Source organism: Cryptomeria japonica, chromosome 7 (genome assembly GCF_030272615.1).
Source record: "Cryptomeria japonica chromosome 7, Sugi_1.0, whole genome shotgun sequence".
Lineage (NCBI taxonomy): Eukaryota > Viridiplantae > Streptophyta > Pinopsida > Cupressales > Cupressaceae > Cryptomeria > Cryptomeria japonica.
In genome coordinates, this window is record NC_081411.1 from 114,631,220 (window position 1) to 114,654,744 (window position 23,525).

General features: G+C 41.4%; 1 protein-coding gene across 1 annotated transcript; it reads left to right on the plus strand.

Moving 5' to 3' along the window:
* Positions 1-20,704: 20,704 nt before the first annotated feature.
* On the plus strand, positions 20,705-22,116 carry LOC131040602 (TLC domain-containing protein At5g14285). Its single transcript, XM_057973554.2, has one exon. The coding sequence runs from the start codon at positions 20,858-20,860 to the stop codon at positions 21,647-21,649; it is 792 nt and encodes a 263-aa protein (XP_057829537.1). The 5' UTR covers positions 20,705-20,857; the 3' UTR covers positions 21,650-22,116.
* The last annotated feature ends 1,409 nt before the right edge of the window (positions 22,117-23,525 follow it).

The window sequence follows — 23,525 nt, forward strand, 5'->3', positions numbered from 1 at the left end:
CAGATCTGACATTTTCGACAGTATTTTGGTATTTTCGCGTTTGTGTGCTTTTGGATCGCGTTTTTGGTTTTCTGTCGTGCCTGCGACATCTAGGATCGTGTCCACACCCTCGACAATATTTTTTTTTTTTTTTTTTGCAAATTCTGGAAATCGCGTCTGTGTTCCCTAGTCGCGTTTGTGGGGTTTTCAGGAGTGTCTAGGTCCAAAAGCCGCGTCTACGTTTTGGAGCTGCGTCTATGTTTCATAGAAGCACGTCTGCGTCCAGAAGCCGCATTTGTGTTTATGGTAACCGCGTCTGTTGTTGCCGGGAATAATCATTATGTTATGTTGTTATATTATGTTTATGTTGTCGTCGATAATTATGAGTTACGGCGGTCAGTTAGTTAGCCGACGAGTAGGTAGTTGGAGTCGCGACGGTTGTGTCGTACCCCTTCGGGTATTATATATTGTGTACCTTTTCTTCGTAGTAGGATCATGTTAGTCATGTCAGATGTAATGTTATAAGCACTTATTGTACATGGACTGTGGAACTAATACAGAGGTTGGTTATTTAATATATTTCCATTATGTTATGTGCATTTGCTTTCTGCATTTAATTGTTTACTCGAGAGGGCAAACATTTGGCGTCGTTGCCTAGACAAACTCGGGAACGAAAGACACAGATGGCACACAGAGACAATGGGCCTACCCGTTGGTGAAGTAAACCAGGAGGCCGACGACGCGCGGATAGAACTTTACACAGGAGAAGACACGGCAACGCGAGAATTTTCAATTTTTCTCCAGGTAGCCATTCAAACATACGTTCGACGAGAAGCGACGGAGGAAGAAATCCCACCAAGTGTCGTGTGGACAGCACTGGAGGTTAGCCCGGTAGTAAACCGGTTAATGAACCACCTCCCCCGGCTGCTTGCACAGGCATCACTGGCACAACAGGCCCACCTGGAGGAGATTGCCCAGGAAGAGCGACGACAACAAATCTTGCAACGCTACGAAGAGAACAGCCAACGGGAAACGGAACGAGATGGCGCCAGACCAGGAGGAAATTGAACCTTGTAATAATCCCGACACACGGCTGATATAAATTGTGGCTGAAAGGCAAAATAAAAATAAAAATAATAAAAGTTTTTTTGTGTACATGGCGTGTGTTTGCTGTGTATGGAAGTGACTTATGCCCAATAGGCTAAATAAGGACAAAAATAAAAAGATACAGAGTGACGAATGGGAAGTGGCACAAACCGCATTGAATCTCAGACAACAGATAAAACGAAGGCGTAGGCTAAGGCAGCTTGCCGAGGGACGACCGGCCGAGGGGTTGCCCGAAGGGAACCCAAGAGGTGTCACGGAGGTTGCAGAGGCAGAGATAGACGGAGAGAACTACACTGTCTACATTGTTGTAGGGCTGCCAGAAGGAGTCACGGAGGGTGTCGAAGGAGAACTCTACAGTTCGCCAGAATACCACCGTAGGGTAAGAAGCCGCGAAGAGTTGGTGGAACAAACAAGGCGAAGTCTAAACCTGATCGATGCTACCAGAGACTTGCTAAAGAATTTGTCCATTTCAGAGGACAACCGGAGGGAGACAACCAACTGGAGGGAGACACCGGAAGGTGACGGTATGACCAAAGGTGCCGAGGGAGCACAAGGGTACCGTACGGGAGGCAATTTGTTTGGTTCGGTGTCAGCAAATTTTTCTAGAGGACCCACGAGTGGAGGTTCAGTTGCAAGAGGTGGAGGATCGCTAGGTACAAGCACACAAGGAATTAGAGGAGCGAGACCCAGCGGTGGGATGGCGAGTAAACAAAAATTGCCAAAGTTCACAGGGGAGGGCAAGGAAGACCCCTTACGGCACTACCGTACATGTGAAACCATTTGGTCTGCCAACGGAGTAACAGACCAGGATGACTGGGTACAGCAGTTCCCAGCCACGTTACGAGGAGTTGCCATAGATTGGTACTCCGATGTGGACAAGCAAAAAGTGGCCACGTGGGCCAATCTACAGAAGGAATTCACGAGGGAGTTTCGGCTGCTCCGTGATGACAATGAAATTGTAACAGAGATATATAGTACCAAAAAAGGTACCAGGGAGACAGTACGGGCATACAGTTGGAGGCTGAAAGAACTCTTGGGTAAAATGGAAAGCCAACCCGTAGATGGATTGAAGAAACGATGGTTCGTTGAAGGGTTGAAATCCTCCCTACGGAGGAAGATGAAAATTGTACCCCCGACGTCATATGACGACGCTTATAATAGGGCGATGGACCTGGAGAGCGAACACAAAACATCAAAGAAGAAGAAAAGTAATAAATCCTCATCCGAGGACGATGACTCTTCACAGGAAAGTACCAGCGACGACGAGGCTGACAAATAGGTACAAGCGCTCCAGAAAGACATGGAGCGAATGAGAAAGGAATTCAAAATAATGAGAAGCACTGGTCGGAACGAAGGGGACATATGGTGCACTGAGTGCAAAGAGGAAGGGCACACAAAGGGTACTTGCCAAAAGAAGGCATTCTGCGAGATTTGCCAAGTGATGGGACACTCCACCAAGGAGTGCCCATACAACATGAAAACCTGAAGTACGCAAATGAACTAGGTGCTATTCACGGAGCAGGGCACAACATCCGCACCAGCGGGTACCAACCAACATACTAACACAACGACATCATTTGGAGGATATCGGGACAACAGACGTGACGGCGTAAGGAATAGCAACAATAACAATAATGGAAGCCGTATCCAGTATGATGCCAAGGGCCGGCCAATTATCCAATGTAGGGCCTGTAATCAGTGGGGGCATTTCGCCCGTGATTGCATGAAGGAAGCCACCCCTCAGCACCTCTGTCGTTGGTGTGTGCCAGGCGACCATGAGGACGCAAATTGCCCGCAGGCAGGGGTTAATCTCCTCAACATTGAGAAGGCTGAGAAGACTGGTGAGAAAGAAGTACTGGCGATCACCCATGCCCAGACGAAAAAAGCCACTTATCCTGACCCCCATACGGAGAAGGAGAGATTACGGGAGGCAAAGGCCAATATTGAACGTGAGATGACGACCGAACGACGGGACAATGAGGTGGTGAGTACATCATCCTGTACGGAAGCGGAAAATAACATCATTGGGAAAATCTTGCAGATAGAGGTGCCGATAAAGGTAAAAGACCTTCTAGACTCTATGCCACAATTGAGGACTGCCATCCTCACCAATGTGCAAAGCACCGCAGTGTTGAGTGCACCATAGGTAGGGGTTCCCGCCACCGCATTATCAAGTGCACCACAGGTAGGGGTTCCCACCACCGCATCGTCGAGTGCACCACAGGTAGGGGTTCCCGCCACCGCATCGTCGAGTGCACCACAGGTAGGGGTTCCCGCCACCGCATCATCGAGTGCACCATAGGTAGGGTTTCCCGCCACTGCTTCGAAGAGTACACCACAGGTGGAGGTTTCCGTCAGCCCTTCGACTGACCCGATGTTACTAGCCTTGAGCAGTGGTAGACACCCAGCTGTGGTAGAAATGGGTATCCGTGGGACCATTCTGAAGGACACCATTGTGGACGGGGGATCTGGGGTGAATGTACTACTAGAAGAAACATGGAAGCGGCTGGGGAAGCCCACCCTGTGGCCACCCACATTCAACCTGGTGGGAGCGGACCAACATGGCATTAAGCCACTCGGTCTGTTGATGGCCCAACAAGTGACAATTGGTACGCAACCATTCTTGTTAGATTTCGTGGTTATTCCTTCGAAGAAGAAAGGCTATGACGCCATCCTGGGGAGAGCGTGGTTGATCAACGCGAGGGTAAACCACAACTGGAAGAAAAATACACTTTCCATGGAGAAGGGAGGGCAGAAATATACCATTGACCTACACACCCAAGATGTCGACGAAGAGCTCGCCTCTTCAGACTCGGACTCAGAGGACTCTAATAAAGGGGAAGGGGGTCCTGATGAAAGCAAGGGCAAGAACGCGATGGAGCTGAATAGTGAAGGGGTGCTCGAATTGGAGGGATGTTCTGAAGATGAGGTATGCTCACTTAACGGGCTCTTCCACTGGCAAATGGAGGATTATGAAATGTTCCAAAGCTACAGGCTCGAAGTAGAGGAACCAGAGCAGCCAACAGAGGTGTACCTGTCAGAATACAGAGAATATTGGAAGGGAGACGCCCCAAACCCTGGCGACGTAAATAATCCGAAGAGTGTCGGCAACGATTGGAACCTTGTGTGGAAGGCCGTAGCCTTCAAAATCTTTATTATCCTTCTTCTTCTTATGTACGGGAAGGAGACTGTGGTCCCTGTAGAAATTATGGTTCCAGGTCTTCGGATGGCTATTGAAAATAGATTGGCCACCAACGGGCCCAAATTGAAACCCTACCATGCGAAGCGCGCAGGGAACTTGAGAGGCCGGACGGACCCGAGAGGCTGGACAGACACCTGAGAGCCCGAAGGGGGACCCGAGAGGATGGAGGGGGACTCGAGAGGCCAGGCAGGCGATTCAAGAGGCACAGGACCACAGCAGGCGACTCTCGGGCGAGGAAAACCGAGAAGGATGAAGGGCAATCCCAGAGACAGGGGACTCGAGTCGAAGACTCTCTAGATAACTATAAAAAAAAAAAAATTGTGAAAAAAACACCACCGTACGGGGCCGTACGATAGATGACCATACGGCTGGAAGAAAGAAAGAAACGTACAGTTATATGACAGGCGACCGTACGATCAAAAATTTATTTAAAAAAAAAATTGAAAAAAATCACACGGTCGTACGACAGCGACTATACGGTCAAAAAAAAAAAAAAGAAAAGAAAAAGGGAAAATGGCCACCGTACGGTGGGACCAAGGTGACACCACCATGCGGTGAAACCACCAAGGTGACACCACCATGCGGTGGAATCACCAACGGTGACACCATCATGCAACGGTCACACCATGCGGTGGGAGCCACCGAAGGTTGTTGCCGAGACATGAACCCACCACCGCACACCGCACCGCACACCGCACAGCCCGACCACTGGGCAACACCGAACACCGTCGCACAACAAGGGATAAAGGAGGAGGAAGATGCACTGCACGGCCCGACCACGCACCGCACGACCCGATCAACATGCACAGCAAGGGTTATGCACACCAACGCATAGCAGCCGCAAAAGGAAAAAGAAAAAAAGAGACCAAGCCCGCACAATCCACATAGCCATGTAAGGGCAAAACGACCGCCACAGGTAGACCAAGCAACCGCACGATTGGAGCTGCCAGTGCTGTTGTTGACCGGAGGTGTGTCCGTACGATAAGAAGGGTGTCAACCGCACGAGAAGGTGGCCGCACGATTGGAGGTGCTAGTGTTGTTGTTGACCGTACAGGGAGGTTGTATGGTCGGGGTGCCATCGGGGACATTACAGTGCCTTAAAAAAAAAAAAACGGCGATAGATTGAAAAATGATTCGATGACATCTGGAGCCTAGACACTAAAAATATTGGAGTGTAGAAGAAGGGTTTTGACATCATAAAATATCACAGAAATGATGCGCGCCATGGACTTTCGTATGGTTCTGAGGGGCGCTGCCCCTAGACCCCGCTGGGGCGCTGCCCCTCGACCCTGTTGGGGGCGTTGCCCCCAGACCCCCAGTTTATTTTGAGCTACAGAAGGCCACGGGAAGTGTTGTGGTTGTTCATACTGTGAGAAAGATGCCTACAGCTAAGCATTGGCAGGGAAGCTATAAGCTGTAGAGGGAGACGGATTTGGAGGTTGGGAACAAACAGAGTTTGAGGGAAGGCATTGCAGGTCCACGCAGTTGTATGACACCAGGGAGTTATTCAGTTCAATTTTTAGCCTTTGGGGAGTGTGATGGAGGATTTGAGGTGTCTCCTAGCATTTGTACCAACGGATTATGGCCACCTCCAGGCAGGATAGGTACGCTTTGAGGAAATCAGAGTATGTCTCGGCTGGACATGACGTTGCCTTGGTGGATGCACAAAGGGCTCAGGAGGAGCTGACCACCAGGTTGGAGGCAATAGTCGTGTGAGACTTGGTTCAGCATACCCAGGAGTTGGATGCCAGGAGAGGAGCACGGGTGGCTATCGAGGACAAATTGGCTAGGGAGACAGTATCATTTGAGTAGCAGTTAGTGGAAGCTGAGACTGGAAAACATGTTTTGCAGACAAGTTTGGGTTAGGCACAGGAGGACTGTGATGGCAAAGGAAGCAATATTGGTGAAATCCGCACTTGAGCATCGGATGGTAGCAGAAAAGGGTTTTCAGGCGAGGACGCAGGAAGTGTATAAGATCCGGGGCCGACTGGCGTCAGTAGTTTCTGTCGTTCATCTCTATTTTGTATTAAGTCGTCGGAGTCGACTTCTTTTCTTGGGGGGGATGATGTTGCCGGGAATAATCATTATGTTATGTTGTTATATTATGTTTATGTTGTCATCGGTAATAACGAGTTATGGCAGTCAGTTAGTTAGTCGACGGGTAGGTAGTTGGAGTCGCGACGGTTGTGTCGTACCCCTTCGGGTATTATATATTGTGTACCTTTTCTTCGAAGTAGGATCATGTTAGTCGTGTCAGATGTAATGTTATAAGCACTTATTGTACATGGACTGTGGAACTAATACAGAGGCTGGTTATTTAATATATTTCCATTATGTTCTGTGCATTTACTTTCTGCATTTAACCGTTTACTCGAGAGGGCAAACATCTGTGTGCACTGATTTCATTTTGGGGTTTTCATTGATTCAGTTTTTAGTCATTTGGTTTTTCAGATTTGGTTTATTTTGAGCTAACATTTGCATATCTAGCTAAAGAAATTGGTGCAGCTTATCTTGAAAACAAAATTGTTTTGTCGAAGGCCCCTATTTCACAAAGTCTTTTGGATCTAAAATTTACCTAACTTGTGTGCTTGCAGAAAGGGGTGATCATTTGAAACAATCCAAACCACTAACAAATCTTTGTTGCAGGACCTTGGCAAGGGTTTTTTTATCTTTATGGTGTGCCTTGTTTTCATAGAGTAGCAAACACTTCAATTGGTGCTTTAAAATTGAATCATTGTCTTTTGTGTCTTGAGCAATAGGCTCTTTTTGTTTAATCTTTAGAGGGCCTGTCTCCCCGTGTGGTCATTAGGACTATTAGTGAGGAGAGAACGACCCAAGTGGTAGCAAAAGAAAAACCATCTTCTTCCAAACCACTATAAATAACTGTATTCATGGTGAAAACTATGAATAACGTGTGCTGATTAGTTCATACCGACACTATGTCTCCCCATAAATCCATTTGATCAAATTTATTTGATCATTTGTAAGGCGTAACCCCTACCGTTTGGGAGCCTTCTGTATTTACAGAGCTGAAAGTGTCACATGTATGGCCACACAAGCGGATGCCCTTACTAGCACCTTTTTGTTTTAGAAGCCAAAATCCTTCTAGTTGTTGGGGCAGGAGGTCGAACCTTTGGTAGCGGCCCACACACAAACGGTTCTTAGTAAAGATACAAAGTTCGCCATGGGGAGTTTTTGTGGGGACTGATGCTTGGCTGCCCCGAGAAGTGAGTACCAAGGGTGGAGCCAGTGGGGTCAAGCATCTAAGTATCCGCTCTGAATAGCGTAGCCTCGGGGGAAACTCCATGTGGGATCAACAACTATTGTCTTGGTCATCCATAAGAATTGTGCTTGACTTATTTTAAACATTCAAACATTCAAGACCAAACATCAAAACATTGTGTCTTTTGTGTCTTCAAGTGTATGCAAAACAATTTTACATCATACGTCACACTTTTCTTTGAGTCATTTTCGAGTCTAAAACTTGCAAACATTGAGTCCTCATCAACATTGTGTCCTCTTGTCACGAAAAACAAGAAAAAAAATTCAGATTTGGTCACAACAACAACTTCACAGATTGGAAAAAACTGCACAAATTTTGCAGAAACGCGTCTGTGTTTGACAGAATAGCGTTTGTGTCATATAACCGCGTCTGTGAAGGGCAGAAACGCGTCTGTGTTTTGAGCAACTTCGCATTTACAACATCTCAGAAATGCGTTTGTGTCTATCAGAATAGTGTCTGTGTCATTTAAGCGCGTCTGTGAAGTATACAGACACGTCTGTGTTCAGGATTGAGAACTTTCATAATTCAGCAAACAAGAACAGTCAGTTTCGGACTTATTGAGCTTCCTAGGTTATCTCTTCAGGTTTTCATCAAGCATTCAACCTATCTTTAGGTCTCACAAAGTCCATCATTGCTTTACACCTTACATTACATTCACATTTGTCTAAACTTGAGTCAAAAGGTCACTTGCTTGTCCTCATCATACTTTGTCAACACACTAAATACAACAACATTTTGCTAAGTGGTCCCTCATCAAGGTCTATCACCTTTGGGTCTCATTTGGTCTTACTTAGAGTCCAGGTCAACTTACCTCATCAAGAGAAACTATCATCTCTTTGGAAGTCACACCTACTCTACTACATACATACTTGGTCTTACACTTTAGACATTGCAAGTACACCTCAGATTCATTTACATTCCATCCAAACTCTTGGTCTTCCATACTCTTTCCATTTTCATCTAGTCTCACACATCTTGGTCAATACCTAGTTCATGGTTGAAACCCGTTCCCAAAAATCTAGGAGAGAAACTAAAGAGGCTCAAGAGTCCGCAAACATGAGTATCTATGAGTATGGCAATGATATCTTTTTCAATTCTGATCATACTACATTACCTGACATGGATGCTTATAGAAACATTCCAAATGTTGAGCACATGGGCACTACAAACAACAATGATACACACAATGACAATATGGACAACTTTTCTATACATTCAACAGATGTGGAAGAATCCATTATGGGTCCCCGTTTCAATAAATTGGTTGAGGAAATAATGAGGAGAGATAGACAATATTTTTTACAAATGATGGCACACAGTGGAGCCAAGATCCCTCATGATTTTGACATGTCTCAAATAATGGAAAATCGACCTTTGCAACAAACTCACTCCAACATGGATCAAAGGAGGCCTAATAGTGGAGGCAATAGAGGACCACATCTTGTGCCTAAATCACCATCATCTTTGTTTCAAAACCAGAGGTCCCATACACACATGGTCAATCATATGATACTCATCTTTGCAGACCATTATGGAAGTCTTATGCAGAAAAATACACTCAAGCACATGCTAATGCTAAAGACCTACCACCAAAGCAATGGGATATTCAAAGGCATGCTCAAAATTTGGACACAAGGAAACCCCGTGTCAAATTTGGGGGCAACACACTAGAACAAACTCATGACATGCCTATAAAGTATGGTATACAAGGACAAAGCAAATATTCCATTCCTCACCATGACTCTATACCAAGTAGTCCATATATGCAACATCATTATAGACCTCCGCCATATGAACATGTGTATGATCAATACCATCCATATATGCAACATGCTCCTCCAATTGGTGCCTCAAGCATGGGGTATGGTTCAAGAAGTCGATCTCCACCTAAGAACAATTTGGAGCAACAAATCAGGGACTTACAAAAGAAAATGGAGGACATAAATACACCGAAGCCAACATACACAATGAGAGACATATGTCCTTATCCATTTGACAAAAGCATTCCAATGCCTCCATTTCCTACACACTTTGTGACACCTAAGTTCGATAAGTACAGAGGAAAAGGGGATCCTAAGGCACATATAAGACAATTTTTCACAGCTTGCATTGAAGTAGCAACAGAAGAGACATATTTGATGAGATTATTCCCACAAAGCTTAGGTGATCAAGCTATGGAATGGTTCTCCCAGCTTCCACCTGGTATTAAGTCATGGGGTGACTTAGCAGAGGCATTTATCCAACATTTCTCATACAAAATAGAGACAAACATATCAGTCACTACTTTGTGCAACACCAAGCAAAAGGATGGAGAGTCTTTTTCATCATTTTTACAAAGATGGAGGAATCTAGCCAGCAGATGCTCTTGTGAAATTCCACAAAAAAAAATGGTAGAGATGCTCACCCAAAATGTTAACAAAGACATTGGCTATGATCTAAGGAAAGCTTGTTTTTCCACTTTCAAGGATGTCATTGAAAAAGGCTTAGCGATAGAAAAGGTCCTAATTGAACAGGGAGTCATTAAGATATTCAAGGAAAACAAAGATGACTTTAAAGGAAAAGATAAGCCAAGATTTTGGAATAAAAACAAGAACACAATCAATGATGGTGTTGTTGATGCCAATACAGTGCGACCCAAAATCATTTTTTCAGGATCAAGCTCTACAAACAATCAAGTGAATACTCAAACAACTTCAAAGTCACGAAGGAAGTACACCCCATTGGGAGAACCACTAGAGTCAGTTTTCAAAAAGCTAGTGGCAAACAAAGTAATCACAATTCTAGATCTACCTCCATATGAGCCAAAGGTCAAACCAAATTGGTGGAATGATGATGAGTATTGTGAATTTCATAAAAGCAAGGGACATAAAACAGGAAATCACCATCGATTGAAGAACATCATACAAGATCTCATTGATAGAGGTGACATTGAGATTGAAGGACACTCATCCAATCAAGAACATGAGATGTTTGAGGAACCATTCCCAAAGCATGACAAGGGAAAAGCTGCAGCCACAGATGACCAGACCAACTATACCAGAGCATCCTATAACTACGATTCAACTATCAATCACATTTCAATGGATGATTATGTCTCTACTATTATCATCAAGGACAAAACGCCTGAGAATTCTACCCAAAGACCCAAGATTGTCCTAAAAGGCATTGGATCTTCTTTCGAACCTACCTCTGAATGTAATGTCACAACTCGTTGAGGTAAATTCACTTTGCAAGGTGCTCCAGCTAAAAATACTGCTTCTTCATCAACCAAACCTGAGTATGACCTTGTAGAACAGTTAGGGAAGACACCCGTGCTTATCTCAATCCTTGAGCTCTTACGCATATCCCCCGCACATAAAGCTATTGTTGACAAAATCTTGAGAGACACTGTTGTTCCTACTGATTTGAACGTGGACCGGTTTCAAGACATGGTGAGATACCTTTCCATTCCACACTCCCTTACATTCATAGAAGCCGATGACGCCTCCTCAAGTCAACCACATAATGCACCATTACACATTGAAGCCTTCATACACAAACATAGAATCAAACGAGTCCTGATAGATGGAGGAGCAGGTCTAAACATTTGTACATTAAGCACTATTAAACAATTGAGATATTCTGACGAAGCTGTGAATTCTACAAACAAAATTACTATCAAAGCATATGATGATGAAGAGCATTCATCCAAAGGCACAGTCACCTTACCTCTTCGAGTTGGGCCAGCTACAAAGGATGTGGTTTGTCAAGTACTAGATCTTGATCTCACATACAACATATTGCTAGGACGTCCTTGGATTCATGAAATGAGGGCAGTCCCATCTACATATCACCAATGCATCAAGTTTCCTCACAATGGAGTTGAAATAATAGTTAATGGAGATCCTAATCCATTCATATACTGCAATAACTTGAGACCGAAAATTGAAACGATCATCCCAAGTAATAGGGAAGCTATTCCTTCTTCTGCATACATTGATCCCAAGTCATTAAAACCTTCAACATCAAAACAAGGTGAGCTTAAAGGGAAATTCCAGGACAAGGGTATGGGTGAATACACTTTGAATCAAACCATGTACTTACAACAAGTCATGAAGTCACCAAAAGAATATGGACGACCACATCCTACTAAGCGGGTATCTATCATTACACTTAAATGGGATCCTACAATCTTCCAAAAATGGGGTGAAGTGGAAGAAGAAGACTTATACAAAATGCTTTACAAAGACCCTGAAAATGATACACAGGATCATATCAGCATACCATGTGAAAAGTATGGCAAAGGGTTCAAGATCCTACAAAAAATCGAGTATGATGGCAAAAGTCCTCTTGGATTAAGAAAAGAAGGCATCATTGAGCCTTTACAACCTGAATTGACACTCAAAAAGGAACGTTCCAAAGGACTTGGTTTCATGACTCCCAAGGTTCATACTCAAAAGATAGAAGAAGCATTACAAATCAAAGTTGCCAAAATTCAACAAGAAAATCGCTATTCCACAAACTCCAATGAATGGGAATGGGGTTCAGACAAATCCTCTAGTGACTCTGAGCTCGCCGAGACATTCAAAGGACCAAGTGAACCAATAGAAGAAGAGGAATTTAATAGAAAATTCAAAGTTGGTCAAGAAACAACCCCAGAGGATCCCATACAGTCTTTGCCTCTAGGTCCTGGGTTGAAATCACATAGAATGAGAACACATGTCCCAAAATGCGCTACTAGTGATGATAATTTGGATTCATTCACGATCGAGACTGATGAGGAGAGTGCCAACGATGACCTCGATAACTACCTCGACATACCTGAATATAACTGCATCTTCACTCTTAACCCCGCTAACTTTGAAGACATCAAAGGTCTTCCCCTTGTTCACCACCAACTTATTGACTAGGACCATGAAGGACCTGCATAGTTTGACACATTCCAAAATGATGAAGCCCTTATTGACTATCTTGGCATATAAGAGGATCTTCCCCCTGGGGACCATAAAGCGAGATACACTATAGAACTCAACAGCGTGGCATATTTTGGTGAGGGTGTCGGGCCTTCTAGTCGCAAAAATATAAAAATAAAAATAAATCAAGGGTCTTATGGCGAAAACCACGTTGTGGCGCTATCTGACCCCAAAAAAGTAAAAAGAAAGGACGTATCTGAGGGCAAAAACCTCTCTGAGGCACCCGAAGATGGAAGGCTCGACATTCTCCCAACATCATATGAGGAAAGGTCATCCATGTTGGTAGAGGAGACTATCAAAACAAACATTGGTACAGAAGAAGTTCCACACAACATATTCCTGGCTCAATCTTTGACAGAGTCAGAAAGGTCAAAATTCATAAGTTTCTTCACGGAACGACAAATCAACTTTGCATGGTCATACGCTAATATGCCTGGATTGGATCCGGATTTGGTAATGCATCATTTGACAGTCAAATCGAGGGCAAAACCAGTGAAACAAAAATTAAGAAAGATGCATCCACAAGTGGCATTACTAGTCAAAGCAGAACTTGAGAAATTATTGGATGTCGGATTCATACGCCCAATTGATTATCCTGAATGGATCTCCAACTTAGTGCCTGTCAGTAAACTAGATCATAGTATCATAATATGTACAAATTTCAGAGACATCAACAAAGCTTGTCCTAAGGATGATTTTCCATTACCAAATATTGACTCGATTGTCGATCTCACAGCAAGTCATGCGATGTTATCCTTGATGGATGGATTCTCTAGTTACAATCAAATAAAAATTGCATCCGAAGACTAGCACAAAACAACATTGACTTGTCCTTGGGGAACTTTCTGTTGGAATGTCATGCCCTTTGGGCTAAAAAATGCAGGCGCTACATATCAAAGAGCCATGACTACTATCTTTCATGATCTCATGCACGTAACTGTGGAAGATTATGTTGACGACCTCTTGGGTAAATCCATAGACAGAGATACACATTTGGACATACTTTCAGTCATCTTTGATCGGCTGGAAAAGTATAAAGTAAGATTAAACCCCAAGAAATGTGTCTTTGGAGTAACCTCCAGGAAGCTCCTGGGATTCATTGTATCAAAAAGAGGAATTGAAGCCGATCCAGCAAAAGTCAAGGCCATCCTAGAGATGCAACCACCACGAAACATCAGTCAGCTTTTATCTTTGCAAGGGAGACTCCAGTCCATACGAAGATTCATAGCACGACTTGCAGATAAGTGTAATCCTTTTCAACACTTGCTACATGAAAACATCAAATTCAAATGGGATGATAACTGTCAACAGGCTTTCCAGATACTCAAAGATTATCTTCTGAATCTGCCAATTTTGATGCCACCAGTTCCAGATCAGCCTTTATTACTATACATATCAACTACTTCAACAACACTGGGGGCACTCTTAGCACAACAAGTTGAGGGAAAAGAAAAGGCAGTATACTATATCAGTCGCACATTGGTGGGATATGAACTAAATTACACACCAATTGAGTGTGCATGTCTCACTGTGGTCTTTGCTTTGCAGAAATTATGACATTACATGCTAACTCATAAGACTAAGTTAGTCGCAAGGATCGATCCATTGAAATACCTTCTCAATAAAGCAGCACTTACTGGGCAACTAGCCAAATGGGTAATGATCCTGAGTGAATTCAACATCGAGTATGTGGACAGAAAAGCAATAAAAGGACAAGCTATCACAGATTAGCTAGCAGATGCCCCCACGATAGATGATGTTCCTCTAATTTCAGAATTTCCAGACGAAGCCATCTTAACAGTGTCACAGGCAAAACCATGGCAACTATACTTTGACGACTCATACACACAGCATGGGGAAGGAGCTGGCATCCTCTTCATAACTCCTCAAGGGGATTCTATACCAAAATCATATTGATTGTCATTTCCTTGCACTAATAACATAGCAGAATATGAGGCATTAACAATTGGATTACGGATTGCAGTTCAGTGGAAGATCCAGGAACTTCGTGTTTTTGGGGACTCTCAACTTGTAATTCATCAAGCAACTGATGATTACCAAACAAGGGATGAGAAATTAATGCCTTACAAAAGAATGGTGGATGACCTGAAACAACATTTCACAAAGTTAGACTTTGAGCAGATACCAAGAGAGCAGAATCGAGCCGCGGATGCCATGGCTACAATTGCTTCACTGATCGATCTACCTCCGAATGAGGCCCGCTATGAGTTATTGGTGGATAACCTTTTGGTTCCTTCATATGAGATCATTCCTACTGAGATGATATGTGTCGTCGGTCCTTAGTCCTAGTTATATGGTTCCATTTTCACATACCTTTGTGATAATACCTTTCCTCCTGACCTATCCAATAACCAACGTCGCACTTTCATTCGCCAATCTTCTCGATATGTCATTTTAGCCGATATCCTATACCGTCGAGGTCTAGATGACACTCTTCTTAGATGTTTAGAAAGAGATGAAGCTCAGATTGCGTTACGTGAAGTACATGAAGGGATATGTGGTCCACATTCAAGTGGTCCTACCTTAGCCAAGAAACTCATTAGGACTGGATATTACTGGCCCAATATGGAAAAAGACTCATATCAGTTTGTCAAGAAATGTAAGCAGTGCCAACTTCATGGAGACCTCATTCATGCGCCAATGCAAGAACTTCAACCAATTACGACTCCTTGGCCCTTCTGTCAATGAGGACTCGATCTCATAGGCAAGATTCACCCTCCTTCCAACAGTCATAAATTCATTATCAATGCCATAGAGTATTTCACAAAATGGATTGAAGTCGTGCCTCTCATGCAAGTCACTGGAAAACAAATTGCTACATTCATTCTCAACTATATCATTTGTCGATACGGTATTCCTATTTCCATTATCACCGATAACGGGCATCCCTTCAAAAATCAGGATGTTCGTGAACTCTGTGACTGCTTCCATATTTCCCATCGTTTCTCCACACCATATTACCCCCAATGTAATGGTTAAGCTGAGGCGTCTAATAAAACAATCGTTAAAATCTTAAAAAAGACAGTCGACGACGCTGGCCGTAATTGGCATATCCAACTTAATCCCGCACTTTGGGCCTACCGCACAATCGTCCACACACCTACAGGAGCTACACCCTATTCACTTGTCTATGGCGCTGAAGCTATCTTGCCTATTGAGGTTGAGTTACCCTCTTTACGAGTCTCTTTACAAAACATTATCAGTGATGAAGACTACAGGGTCTCTCACTTGCAAGAACTTGAACTATTGAATGAACGAAAACAAACTGCTTTTAATCATCTCAAGGCTTATCAACAACGATTGAGTCGTAGCTACAATCACAAAGTCAAGCCTCGCACATTTGAGGTAGGTGATTTGGTTCTCAGAGAAAATCCTAAAAATCAGCAAGATAGAGAGAAGAAAGGCAAGTTCGAACCAAATTGGCTTGGTCCTTACATCATTACAATAGCATATGGATCTGGTGCATATCAGCTCTCAACCACTGAGGGTGAACCTTTAGAGGATCCTATCAACAACATGCACCTTCGCAGGTTTTACAAATAGCTCTTCGGAGTATCCTAATTCAAAATACAAAAAAATCATAAAACAAAAAATTGTTACTTGGTGAAAACCTATCAAACAGGCGCCTTGCGACAATAAAATAAAATAAAATAAAATCAAAAAATCAAAAAAGTAAAGAGAAATAATTTCGTCCAACGGTGAAAACCACTTCGGTGGCGCCCTGGGCAAGTACCGTGGTGAAAACCGGGTCACCGACACCATGTGTAGAGACATTACTCCTCTCTCCTTCAGGATTCCATTTCATCCTTCACTTTGCACACACTCACAACCTATACATCTATAATAAACTGTACACATTCCCATCATGGCTTGTTATTGATCTACCTAAGATTGGTTAGCCATTCATAATAAACCTTCCTTTTCACCCATTTTCATTCATAATAAATCAGCTCCTATCTGTGGCTAAGGCAAATCCTACGTTTAGTGATGGGTGTGGAACTGAGAGCATCGCTTGTTCAAGGAGTACAGTTTCTTCCAGTTTTCTTCAGTCTATCCGTGCACAATCCACAAGAAAGCAGCATCTGCATCGCCAATCTGCAATAAAGTTTTGTCTTATCCGCAATAAAGTATCAGTTTCATGGATTCAGTCAGTTTCGGATGAGACATAATAGCAACAATGGGCTCCAACAAATCAAATCTTTCAACAGACTCAGACAACATTATGGTTCAGTGCTATCTATCCTTTTGTGAAAGTAAACATTGTGACCACAATCAAATAAGACTTATACAAGTGACAAGAGACACTAAACTTGAGGACTATAGTGGATGTTGGTGTCGAGTCTTGGTTTTCTTTTGATTTTATATTTTGGTGACATGTCTTTTAGCTTTTCCAGGATGTCTCTGACTAGAGATTCTATCTCCAGGATGTCTTTGACTAGAAAGGCGAGGATGGGGTATCGTCACCTATTTTTTTTTGCTGTTTGTGGATTGTCTCTTAGTAATGCTATGACTTGTCCAAGGATATGAGGACACTGTGAGTCTTGTATGAACTGGGGCATTCCTTGTTTGAGACTGTCTTATCTCCATGCAAACAGGTACAAATGACTTTATGGGTTGAACATATGCCTCGATTGTCATAACCTACTTGCCATAATAAAGCTCAATGATGATAACGCACAAGAATCTCTTTCACTTCCATATCTTCTATCTTTCACCCCCCTTTCTTGATTGACTTTCATCGTCCTTCTTGAGTCCGTGTAGCCTACTATCACACAACTGAGTATAATGACACACCAAAAATGTTTGTATTTCATGTAGTTGCACCTGCATTACCACATATTAATCATTTTATACATACATATAGATATCACAATTGCACCATAGCCTGCACACAACACATGTAAGCAATCTTACATTCCCATCATGTAAATAGTTATTTGCATCGTCATATCCATTTGCATTTCATACATTCACATTCACATATGCATAACATATAAAACATAAAAGAACAAAAATATTGCATTTCATCATGTATATATTTGCATCCATATCATAAACATCACATAGAAACATACATCATGAAACATCTCATCACATAGGTACACATGCATATAGCTGCCGCAAAGATGAATCATCTCATATATATAATCATAAGTGTCATGATACAATGATGTCAAAATCATATGGCTACAATCACCCAAAGGTGTCTACATCATCATATAAAATGGTACAAAACTGATACATAGGAACCCACTGATCACTCCTCCTAGCATTGTTGGTAGTGCCAGTCCTGTCGCTGTCATGGTGTCCCAGGCGACATGTCCTGCCCTCATCTCCAAACCCGGGTCCTGAAACTCTCATCTCAGAGCATCCCTGTCTCCATCTCAATCATAGGGTATCAACTCCCCATCGATCGATATCCTCAAAATCCTGTAAACATCCTCTAAGGTGATTGTCATCTCACCCATCGACAAATGGAAACTACAAGTCTCTGAGTGCCATCTCTCAACCAGTGTAGTCAGCAACCCATGTTCATCCGAAACTCAGGCACATACAGAATGTATCGCAGACCCATACCCTCAATGGCAGCCTTGTCCTCGAATGTCAACTCTGATCGCAACCTCTGAGTTGACGGGAATCTCTCGCATGACTCCAGCATAGGTAGGTACTCCTACAATCAAGCAAATCAATCATGTCAGTCAAAGTGACACTCACTGTTCATCACAAAGTGTTGCTTCTATCCTAGTGACACTCACTGTTCATCACAAAGTGTTGCTATTTATCTTATTGGTACTCCCTGTTCATCACAAAGTACTACGTTTTTGCACTCCCTGTTTATCACAAAGTGCTGCTCACATTTGCACTCACTGTTCATCACAAAGCGTTGCTCATATTTTAGTACTCCCTGTTCATCACAAAGTACTATGTCTTGGTACTCATTGTTCATCACAAAGTGCCTCGATCTATCCTAGTCTTCCCCAGAGGACCTGCTTGAGTGTATCCTCTCAGCAGCTTATCCAATCGACAATGTATGTTCATCACAAAACTACCGATTTGACCTTGAAGACATAAACGCGCCTTCATGACATAAATGCGCTTATAGACTGCATAAACACGCCTGCTTTGCACAGACGTGCTTATGCTCTGCATAGATGCGCCTGTCCTACACAAACGTGCCCACATTTCACAAACGTGCCTGAACAACGCAGACGCACTCACATTTGGCACAAACACTTTTCCTAGCATAGACGCGCCTGACACAAACACAGACGCGCCTACACATTTTTGACATTTTTTGACCTATCTTAAAGCGCATTTATTGCACTACCTAAGATGTATTTATGACAATAATTAATGCAACAAAGTACAAGGAGGTTTTGTGGTACTCACCGGATCTCTTGCATCTGTTGGCCTCTGAAATCGGCGAACGTGATCGAATCTATGCACTAATGCCATCGCTGCTGACTGATGTTGCTCTATTCTCTCTCTGCACTCTGATCTCTTGGATGTGTGGATGACAATGAAGATGTATTCCCCTCGTGGTCTATTTTATAGACTATCCTCGCCCTAGCCCTAGTCCTAGTCTGCTGAGTCAGTCTTCGTTATCCCGTGACTCTATCACTCTATTCTATCCGGTCAGTCCATTCTAGCTTTTCTTTCTTATCGAGAGATTGTCTGCGATCTTTTCAGACATTTTCATCCAATCTCTCGAGGGGGCATATCATTCCCATCTTGGGGCAACTTTGTATCGGTTCATCATATCTTCTTTGAAACAACACGACAAGTCGCATTGTCTCAAAGAGGGGCAAAATGTAGACACCTAAAATTGTTATGTCTAATTAAATAAATATTTTATTTATTTAATTATTTTAGCCTAATTCATCTATTAATTAAATAAATCTTTATTTATTTAATTAATTCATTTATCCTCTTCTAGCCTTATTTTTCATTTAAATAAATACATTCATTTATTTAAATTATCCTTTTCTTAAATTAAATAAATATTTTATTTATTTAATTATCCCACTTCTTCTATTAATTAAATAAATTTTTATTTATTTAATTAACTCATTAGCCTTTTCTACCCATGACACATGTCATTCATCTCTTAATTCCTACACTACCTACCCTTTTCATTATTTTATTATTTTCTTTTACCTACCCTCTAATCATAGCCAACCTATTTTTACACCTTTCAATCTTATCCCTCCATTTCTTATGGTGTCTTCTATATAAGGAGATGCTTCCTTCATTATCAAACCCTGACTAATCAATTTATGCAATGGACTACACTACGCTTTTCATATGTGATCCTACTTGCAACCACATTTCGTTCTTTGTTGAGCTCTTGTGCACATAAAATTTGAGAGCAAATATATCAAGCAAGATCAATGGAGATCCAAACCTTATTGGACATGTGATGGTATAATCTTTGTGATTTCATTTGATTTGCATTGTCTTAGGTAATCTTCATATGTTATGGTGGATCTTTGTTGTTGTTTGGCTAGGGTTTTGTGGTTGAATTCATTTAGCCTTTCAATATTATAATTGTTGTTATCCATTTTCACCATATACAGATGCTTAAAATGAGTAACAAATTTGATTTCTATGCATTTGTTTATTATATTTGATCATTTAGTCAAAGTCGTTGATTCAATACATAATTTTGACACATTGAAAAGTCATCACATTCTATAAAGTATGAACTAGTAAATCTACTAACCCTTTTTTATTATGAAAAATAAAAGAATTTGCTTTTTTTAGATTGTTTAGAAGATAAAATATATAGATTATTTCAAATCAAATTCATAATTATAAATTAAACCAAAAACAATAAACTTAACTAATTAAAATAACAAATATTACATTTAACTTTTAAAACTATTTCTATTTAACCTTTTCTATTTAACACTTAGCCTTCAATCATAAACTAAAAGATAGCTATTATTATTATTTATTTCCTTCACAATTGGGCATGTTTTGTTCCCTACAATTCTAAATGATAACAAATTTGTATTATCTGTAGTTAATTGTGGATATTATTTTTCCCTTCAAATAAACTTTCACAAAAATTACAAAACAATATCCAAATATTCCGAACCGCTATTCTTGGAATCTATAATATGCCGTACCACGTGTCTCATTTCAGACCGTAGTTAAATGGTTTTGTTCTCTGCCGGCGCGGCAATTAGAGGACACAAACCTAAAAGAGCTGAACGATGCTTTTCTTCGTGTTTGGTATAACCACAAATGATATATACAGAATATATACCTATACACAGACATGCATGCAGAGGATTAGCAGTTTGATATATGCACAGCGTAACAGGTAAGTTATTTTGTAACACAATGCTGGCGGATTTTAATGTTCTTCTGTACTGTGTACCGCTTTTTGCTGTTATCTATGCATTTGGGTACTCAGTTTTATTCAGAACGTGGAAAGGCCCAACCCGTTTTGAGGCTGCGAGCTGCTGCATCTCATTCATTCATGGCATATGTGTAGTGATTATGTGTTCCTATGACCTCATAAACAGTTATCCATGGAAATTGGATGCACCCAACACAAATCTAGAGAACAAAATCATGGAGTTCAGCCTCGCTTATTTTGCCATAGACATGATCCATTACATTCTGGTAAACCCATCAGACTATCTCTTCATTTTGCACCATGTTGCTACCTCCACCTACATGATTTCCTGTAGGTATTACACAGGCCATGGTGGGATTTCTGCAATTTCTCTCATGTGTACAGGGGAGGCCACAAGCCCATTTCAGAATGTTTGGACAGTGGCAAGGATGGGTAGAGGGGAGTCTCCTTTGGCTAGTAGGATTTATGCTGCTATGTCACCTGCTTTTACAGTTTATTTCACAATTATGAGGTGTATTGTGGGCCCTTACATTGCCTGGGAGTTGGGATCCTTTTACTTTCCTGGAAAAGCTGACAAGGTCATCCCTAGGGGGATTGCATACTTCTGGATGGTCACTGTCATTTTGGCCATTGTGGGGAGCACTGTTTGGGTTTATAAGCTCTGGACTGGTTTGATTAAGTTTTATGCAAGGAAAAGGTCTCCAAGCCATAAGACCAATATAAAGAAGGCAGAGTAATCTACCGTCGAAGAAGTTCTCTGCACTGTAACTTTAAACTTGGGCTTATTGATTAGGATGGGTGAATGTTTGAACCCGGAGCCTTTGGATCTCACGAACTCATAGTTATGGGGTTTGGAGTGTATGGAGAAATGCGGATTAATTTGTTGTTTCTTTGAAAGAGACATTTCCTTTATGATTTGAATTGGATCAAATTAAAAACAAAAATACCATGATATTGTCTTGTACGGGTTTATTTTATAAGAAACATGATAGCCAGGAGCGTCCATCTTAAAAAATTGCATTCTTAGGCTGTTTCTGGCCTGTGGCAGACTACCTGTCAAATGGGCTAAAATTAGTTAAGGATTTTGACAATTAATTTGTCCATTATCCGATAGCATCTATATATATAACTCTTTGGTCTACGGTCGTCACTCTTTGACAAGTGTTCACATATTTTCTTCTATACAACATTGTTTTTTTTGATATTTTTGGAATCCTAATTGCTTCTAACAATCTTGTATGATATTTTTCTTATATCCCTATGAACTTGAACTGTTTATTTGTATTGATAAAATTCTTGGAGCAGATTTTGCACATACCTTTGTTCTTGTAGAAAGTTTGTACTTCGAGTTGGTTGAATTTCTTGTATTGTTTCGTGTGATTTTATAAAAATAATAATAAATATTGCATGCTTTTACAGTTCTTATTCCCAAACCTCAGAACTCCTTTTCTCAATCCTGCTTCCTGTTTCTCGTAACATAGCTGTGGACTCTAGCTTTTCTGGTTTATTTGTATATGGTGCTTAAATGACATCACTTGTAGTGAGGAAAACTTGAAATACATGAATCATTATGGATGGGTCTGACATGCAGCAGCTTACAAATCCTTCCCTCTTTTTGTCTTGTCAGTATAACTTTTGATAATGTTTGTAACTCTTTTTAAGTGACTATTGGATTGTTATGTGGCATTAAGATTCTAACTCTGCTTATAGAAGTAATTGCATGCGACGTTGGTCTTCAATTGTATGACGTACATTGTGGCTTCTGTTGGTTGAATTCGTGTCTATATTAACAAATGGTCTCAATGGAAACACTGGTTACTACTAAACTCTATTGGAGGGAAACTGTATCTAGCCTATGGAAGGTCTTTTCACCTGAAACTTCCCAAAAAGGTAAATTCTTATCTTTGCACCCTTGGTAATTTTCATTTGTCCTTTATATGCAGACATTTTACCAACATTTTGTAATATATCTAATGGTAAACCAATGCAAGCACAGAAATCCTAGTTAACCTTACCCCAGCTTTCCTTTCTATATATTTTAGTATTTTACTTCTGATTTGTATTGATTTTTTCTTTTAAATTTCTTTTACTCTCATCCTTTTGGCGTTTTCAAAACTCAAGTCATTTCACAGAATATTTGCAACAGTTGTGTGCTCTTAAAATCATTCTTATCTTGAATGAAAAAACTGCAACATAGAACTTTTTTGATGTCGTAAACAGCCTTAGCAGATCTGAGAAAGACACGATACACCACCTCATTGGACATACCATGCGTTCTGTGATTATGAGTGCTAAAAGGACAATACAGCATGGGCTTCATTGTAGATTTTAAATGTGTTAGTAAATTTTGTCTATTTTTTTCTGAACATATGTTCTAGGCTTTAGGTCATGTACTTTGAATGTCTGTGCCTTGTACTTTGAATGTCTGTAATTTTTAATTTCTAGCTTTAATACGATAACATTTTGAGGGTATCGATTTATTAAGTTTTGAATTCAATTTTCTAGGCAATGATTGGTATTGGAAAGAGAAACTTTTAGTACAGCTTTTATGAACCCTTTTGAATGTTATGCTACAAGTGTAAAGAGTATATCTTCCTAATTGAGAGTATTTTT